This window comes from Mauremys mutica, chromosome 3 (assembly GCF_020497125.1).
Source record: "Mauremys mutica isolate MM-2020 ecotype Southern chromosome 3, ASM2049712v1, whole genome shotgun sequence".
NCBI lineage: Eukaryota > Metazoa > Chordata > Testudines > Geoemydidae > Mauremys > Mauremys mutica.
The window spans coordinates 84,507,472-84,514,711 of NC_059074.1; the positions used below are offsets into that span (position 1 = coordinate 84,507,472).

The 7,240-nt window shown below is 45.4% G+C and overlaps 1 protein-coding gene across 1 annotated transcript in view; it reads left to right on the top strand.

Moving 5' to 3' along the window:
• The window catches only part of GPR6 (G protein-coupled receptor 6), a 44,778-nt gene extending 38,008 nt beyond the window's left edge, over window positions 1-6,770 (top strand). The window contains exon 4 of the mRNA XM_045009557.1: window positions 5,677-6,770. Coding sequence (XP_044865492.1) covers window positions 5,701-6,684 — 984 coding nt within the window. The 5' untranslated portion in view covers window positions 5,677-5,700 and the 3' untranslated portion in view covers window positions 6,685-6,770. The remainder of the gene's footprint in view (window positions 1-5,676) is intronic.
• The last annotated feature ends 470 nt before the right edge of the window (window positions 6,771-7,240 follow it).

The following is a 7,240-nucleotide window of genomic DNA, read 5'->3' on the forward strand; positions in this document are numbered from 1 at the left end:
GGGGCCCCAGGCTGGTCTCCATCAGAAAACCCAGATGCCTTAGACTGTGAGACCCAGATGAAGTGCCTTGAGGCCCCTGCAGTATTCTCACCAGGAAAACCAGGGAGTGGGAGTAGGCAGGCTAGTTAGGGAGGTCCTACCTCAAATGCTAGGTCCAGGGCCAGAGCCCATCCAGCAAATAGTGGGAGTTTGCTTTTCAGGTGGGCACCTAGGACACCTGTATAACAAATGCCCCTATATTGAATGTAGTTATGGATAGGTGTGGATGGCAGAAAGTTGAGCCTATAAACTAGTGGTCTCCAACCTTTTTACACCCAAGATCACTTTTTGAATTTAAGGGCAACCCAGTATCTACCCTGCCCCTTCCCCGAGGCCCTGCCCCTTCCTCGAAGCCCTGCCCTGCTCACTCCATCCCCCACTCCCCCCCGTTGCTTATTCTCCCCAGTCCTCACTGACTTTCACTGGGCTGGGGTAGGGGGTTGGGGTTCAGGAGGGGGTGTGGGGGTTGAGGTGCATTAGTGCTCAGCAGATCCTGGAGTGAGCCTATAGGGACATGTATTTAAACCTGATGATTGGAGACTTGTCCTGCTCCCCAGTGCAGAGTCCAAACTATTAACTAAGTGGTAGGGACCATATGGAGTAATACAGCAGGTGAGGCACATTAATTATGAAAGCAGATGGACCAGGGACCCAAATGAGACAACTTCTCTGAGATATTGTCATCTCATCTGTGATGAATCCATCTAATAATTCAACATCATGTCAAGAACTGGGGCAACATGCCTGAGAGAACCATTGGCTGCTTCAAAAAAAATATGGAAGTGTGATGCAGTGAAATAGGAACTCTGTACCATGCTGGAGATAGGAGCCACTGAAGAATCTCATAGCAATTGACGAAGCCCAGTTGGCCTGGTCTGTAAACCAGATGGCACTATTCTATTCTGCACAGACTTCAGAAAGGTTAATGTATATTTCTAAGTTTCATGTGTACTACATTACCTGAGTGGATGAACTACTAGACTGTGTAATTAGTCTAGTGGTAAGAGCAGAGAACTATGAGTCAGGTCTCCTGGGTACTGTTTCTGTCACTAATTGACCATGAGGAAGTCAATTGACCTCTCTCTTTACTCATTCTTAAATGGACATAATCGTCTATCTCATAGAGGAATTGTGAGGATTCATTATTGTATATAAAGCATTTTGAGATCCATGAATGAAAGCTCTTATATTAATGCAAGATATTTTTAGTTTTGCTTCAGTTTAATTTTCTGCATCTATTTATATATTTTTACATTTTCTTTTCAATGTGAAAGAAATGCATGATTGTTCAAAAATATGGCTTCAACTTAGGGCTTGTCTACACTGCTCCACAGTTCAGACTACCACTGCATGAACAGCATTGTGCACGAAAGTGCTGCTCTGGAACTCCCCCCTGTCTCTTCAAATAGGACTACATGCAGGTGACCCAGGAACTTTTTAGTTTTTGCCTGCAGTGTCTATACAGGAAGTTACAGTGCAGTACTTTGGTGCGTCCTGCTCATCACACTTCTGTAATCTGAACTGTGAGGCAGTATACACATAGCCTTAGAGTGTGGGCCAAGTTCATCCCTCAAGTAAGCAGGTGCAATGTCATTTGTCAGATTTTTCACTTGCTTACACCAGGGCTGAATTTGGCCCCATATATAATACCACCAATTCAAAAATAAAATAAAATGTGACTACTCCAACTACTCATAAACATCCACTTGACAAATGCAGTTTTATTTGTATAGTAAAAAAGATGTATCCTAAACACAGAAAACTAAAAATACGTGGTATTGCAATTTGTATAGTTATAGTTCTGTGGTACAGGTATTTGTGTATAGTTGTATTTCTGTGCTTATGTAATCATATATAGCACAGTTACACAGCAAGTAAAAAGATTTATCAGTAGTACTGGTAAAATAATTACTGTATATAATATACAAAGAGAGGAAAAAGCAAAACAAGTGCTTGAAAAAACTTGTAAAAAGGGAGCAAAGATACAAGGCTAACCTGGCAACCAGAATTCTTCCATACTTCAGGAAGAAGCAGAGCCAGAAAACCATGAGAAACATTATGTCTGAAGGAGAAAGGATTGTGTAAGATGGGATGAAAGTTCTGTATCCAATATATTAAATGGCACCTGGATACTTGTTAAGTTTGCTTTTTGCTAATAGCATTAGTGGTGCAATATGTATGCAGATAGAATCTGTACCTAAATCTAAAAATCAGCAAAGGGAAAATGTTAACCAGATGCTGGTAAACAATGACACAATGTGATGAGGTAAGCTCAATGCTCATACACTTTAAGATGTATATAAATGGGTTGTGAAATGTTTTAAAAGCTCTCTCACACCAGCTGGATGGAAATATCTGAAATGTCAGCATTGTGTAGCTCACCATCTGTGTATCCCCATTTTTTCTCTATTTTAAGGATTCCTTATGTTGGCGAGAGAAAAATGACTCTTCTATAGTTCAAATGTGCTTGTGAAAAGGTGAAATGGGATTTTCTTTTTAAAGATTTGCTTTGTTTGAAATAATCATATGTAAAACAGCAACTGGTAGTAACTTGCAAATAGTAATAATACTTAGCACTTTTATGGACTACTTTTTATCATCAAAGTTTTTACACATATCCAATACATACATAATTAAATAAAATTAATAAGGCCATAATTACCATGAAACAAATAGCTGCGGAAATAAAGTGTAGCTATTATCTTTTAATAGAGGGCACATATTGGATGCTACTGCTGTTTGAATGCAAGATGGCAAAAAGTGAGCCTGAGAAACAATCCCCACCCTTCTTTCCAATGTAATTGACTTCTATCCATTGTGATCACATCATTTTGGGGTCAGCCTTAGAAAAAGCTGTGGAGGTATCCACATTGTTAAGCAGACTGTCACCCCTGGAAGATTATTTTGTACTGGAAAAGGAAAATTAAGAATGTTTATGGACTGCTATCCAAAAAACTTCCATTATTATTTAATATTCATATTGCTACTACCAGGCAAAATGACAGGTTGGACCCCATTGTGCTAGGTGGTGTATAAACACAAAACGTCCATATCTTACCTATAGACAGAATATGGATAGGGCTCTAAAGTAAAATTCATACAAAGAAGGAAAAGAAGAGCCAGAGAAAAAGGAGAAACTGGATTTTTCTTCCCAAATAAACAGTAACATGTGATATAGAATGTTCTTTAGGTTTTATCTTCTAGCTAAATCTTATTTTTGTTAGGTACAGTTCTCAAGTTGGTTATTACCAATCAGACACCTGAGTTTAGGTCAGAGTAAAATTGTTTATTGTTTAATAATTGTCCTTTATCCAAGAATAATGAAAATTAATTGGATGCAAACAAAACACAAGGGAATGTTGAAGATGTGATGTCTTCTGCCTAAGGAATATTCAGTAGGCTGTTTCATATGATTCTGATTGGGGAGAATCATAATAGAGATGTAATTTTAACCACAGCATCTCTTTTTTCACTTAAAAGAAAGTGGTCTATTCAAATATTCAAAGCATGCATCTCTGGATTTCTCTTTAAGATATTATTTTGATAATTCTTAGTTGAGTGTGTGTGGGTTGGCTGTTTTTTGTTTTGTTTTAATACTTGAGAGAGCCAGTGATGTACATGTGGTTTCGTTTAATTTCACTGTTATGTTGGTGAATAATGTTTTTAACCCTTTTTTTTTTTAGGTAGCAAGTGTTTAGCTAGGGATGTTAGACCCCTATTTACTGTGAAAATATATATAGTATTTGCTTAAACAGTGCACCCCTTTTCAAAGTCCTTAATACAGTTAGTGATCTGGACTTATTGTTTGTCTTACAAAATTATTTGTAAGGGTAGCCATTTGAAATTGTGCTGACCATGAATGACCTGGAAAACTCCCCTGCTTTCTATAGCATGTGGCAGCAGAGTGCTCAGTCTGTCCGTATAGCTGCTTGCTTTATGGGGTGACAATTCACAGGGCAAAGTCTGGTGTCAAGAAAACAAACAGCTTTTCCTCAGTTCCTATTGGAGGTGGGCTTGAATTGCCTAAATATTCAGGAATGAAAATCACACTGAGACCCACACACTAAAGTGACCTGCACAGTAAAGTGTCTGCTTGGGCAGGGATGGTGCTCCTTGGCTTCTGTTTGCCAGAAGCTGGGAATGGGTGACAGGGGCTGGATCACTTGATGATACCTGTTCTGTTCATTCCCTCTGGGGGAGCTGGCATTGGCCCCTGTTTGAAGACAGCCTACTGGGCTAGCTGGACATTTAGTGTGACCCAGTACAGCTGTTCTTATGTTCCTCTATGTCTATTTTGCCCAGATGGCATAAAGAGGGAAAGGAGAAATTGAGGGGGGAGGGAGAGGTGCCTTTCTCTGCCTTCATCTTAGCCCCTGGAAGCTCCTCTTAGCATCTTTTACTCTATAGCCCCCCAAAGGGCAGCTGCAATGCTGCCTCTTCCAGCTGGCGGTTCACCAGAAGTAGTGCTGGTTGCTTTACAAGGGGGGGAGTCCCAGTTCTTGCCATCTCCTGCCCTCTAACTCCCTGTGCCTCTCCCTTGCCCTCAATGCTGCCCCTCCTCCTGCCCTCAATGCTGCTCCTGCCCTCCTCTCATCGGTGGTGCCCCTCTCCTGCCCACTCCCTTCAGTGCTGCCCCCTCCTCCTGCCTCCGGGCTGCTCCTCTCCCCTTAGTGCCGCTGTCCCTCCTCCTGTCCCCTCCCTCAGTGCTGCCCCCTCCTCCACCTGCCCTCCGGGCTGCCCCTTCCCCCGCCTCAGTGCTGCCCCCTCCCGTCTATGCTGCTGTCTCTCCTCCTGCCCCCAGTGCTGCCCCCGCCCCCACTGTTCCTGCCACTCCTCACCTTCCTCCTTTCCCGCTTCTTCCCGCCCTGCTGACTCCCCCCTCCCCCGCGCGCCGCTCTCTGCCCCCCGCCGCTCGGCGGCTGCTGTGCCCCCCCCTCCCCTCTGCGCGGGGCCACGTGCCGCCACCGGAGTTCGGCCCCTGCCCTCGGCTCTGCCATTGACGTCACATTCGGAACGGCCTCAGCCCGCGGTCCCCCGCGCGCCCTCACTCTGACACACGCGGGAGGCGGCAGCAGCAGCAGCAGCCGCCCGCCTGCCCCTGCCCGCTGCACCAGCTGCCTCCTGCTCCGGCTCCTGCCCGCCCCCGCCGCGCTCGGCAGCCAGCAGCGCCGCGCCGCGCCGCGCTCATGAGAAGCGCCCGCCAGCCCTGATCCCCAGTAAGGATCCGGTGCGACTGCCCGCCCCGGACCGCGGCTCTGCGGAGCCCAGCTCGGGGCAGAGCCCGCTCCCGCGGCTCGTGCTGCAACCCCGCAGCCTGCCCCGGGCTGTGCCCAGCCACCCCTCGCCGGGCCAAGCGCAGCCCCTGGCTGGGCTCAGCTCAGCGCTGGCTCGGGAAACTGCGGGTTCAGCACCACGGTCAGGGCTCAGCGCCCCGGCCTCGTTTCTGTAGCGACTTCCCGCTGGTGGCGGCGCGTCGGCGTTTATTCTGCCCGGGCATTTCTGTGCCCCCCTTCCCTGGGCAGGTTTCCCTCCCCCCCCCCGCGCCCCGGGAGTCTGGGGGCAGGGGAAGGGAGCCTGGAGCTGCCCCCGCCGCTCACTTTGTGCTGATTTGCCTCATCTCGCCTCTTCTGCTCACAGGCGGCGCACCGGGCTTCGGCAGAGATGAATGAAAGCGGCTCGCTCGATGGAACCGGGGTCCCTTTAGCCCGCGTTCAGGCCAGCGATGGCAACTCTTCTCTGGAGCTCTCCTCGCTGCTCCCCGTCTTTGCCATCAACCCCTGGGACGTCGTGCTCTGCATCTCCGGGACCATCATCGCCTGTGAAAATGCCATCGTGGTGGCCATTATATTCTACACTCCCACCCTGAGAACCCCTATGTTTGTGCTCATTGGGAGCCTGGCCACAGCGGACCTACTGGCTGGAGTTGGCTTAATCCTGAATTTTGTTGTTCAATATGTGATCCAGTCAGAGACCATTAGCCTTATTACCGTTGGATTCCTAGTTGCCTCCTTCGCTGCTTCTGTGAGTAGCTTGTTAGCCATCACAGTTGATCGTTATCTTTCCCTGTACAATGCACTGACTTATTACTCAGAGAAGACTGTCCTCTGCATTCATATGATGCTGATCGTTACCTGGGGGGTGTCCCTCTGTTTGGGACTACTACCTGTTCTAGGCTGGAATTGTCTAGATGACTATTCATCATGCAGCATTGTCAGACCCTTGACCAAAAGTAATGTGACTTTGCTTTCTGCCTCTTTCTTTTTGGTTTTTATCATCATGCTTCATCTGTACATTAAAATCTGCAAAATAGTTTGCAGGCATGCACATCAGATAGCTCTCCAGCAACATTTTTTGACTGCATCTCACTATGTTGCTACTAAAAAAGGAGTCTCTACACTTGCTATAATTATTGGGACCTTTGGAGCAAGCTGGTTACCGTTTGCAATCTATTGTGTAGTTGGAGATCTTGACTACCCTTCCGTGTACACTTATGCCACACTTCTACCTGCTACTTACAACTCTATGATCAATCCTATCATTTATGCCTACAGAAACCAAGAAATTCAGAGGGCCATGTGGGTTCTTTTTTGTGGCTGCTTTCAGTCTAAAGTGTCCTTTCGTTCAAGATCACCCAGTGATGTCTAAGATACTTTTCTTTTTGTAGTGCTGCCCAAAGAGACAATCTATTTAGTGAATTACAGTGCCTGTAATGAACTAGATCCATGTTGTGAAGTTGCTGAAAACATGCTTAAACATTAGCACTTTATGTATATATATTTGTATTATTTGGAATGTTCAGGTATGGAGCTTTCAGTTCTGTAAAAAATGTGGTTGCATACAAAATGGTACATCATATTTGTAAAATGAAGACATTCCAATACTGCTTAATTATAGCACTTTATTTCTAGCTGCTGAACTGCCAAACAGTGTTGCCACTTCCAAGGGCAGAGAGAAGGGAAGTGAAATGTTGTATTTTATGTGTAAGTGTGAATATATTTTGTTGCACAATGCTGATAAATTAAAACATTTTGTACACAAAGAAATAAATGCATTGAACGTGTAATTTTATTTTGTGTGTTTAACTGATTACAGAGATATAAAAGCTTGAAAGCCTGCCAGCTGAGCAAGCTCCCTTTTTGTTTAATATAAAAAGCTCACCCTGTACTTGTATCTAAGGAAACTTTATTTTACATATGCAGAG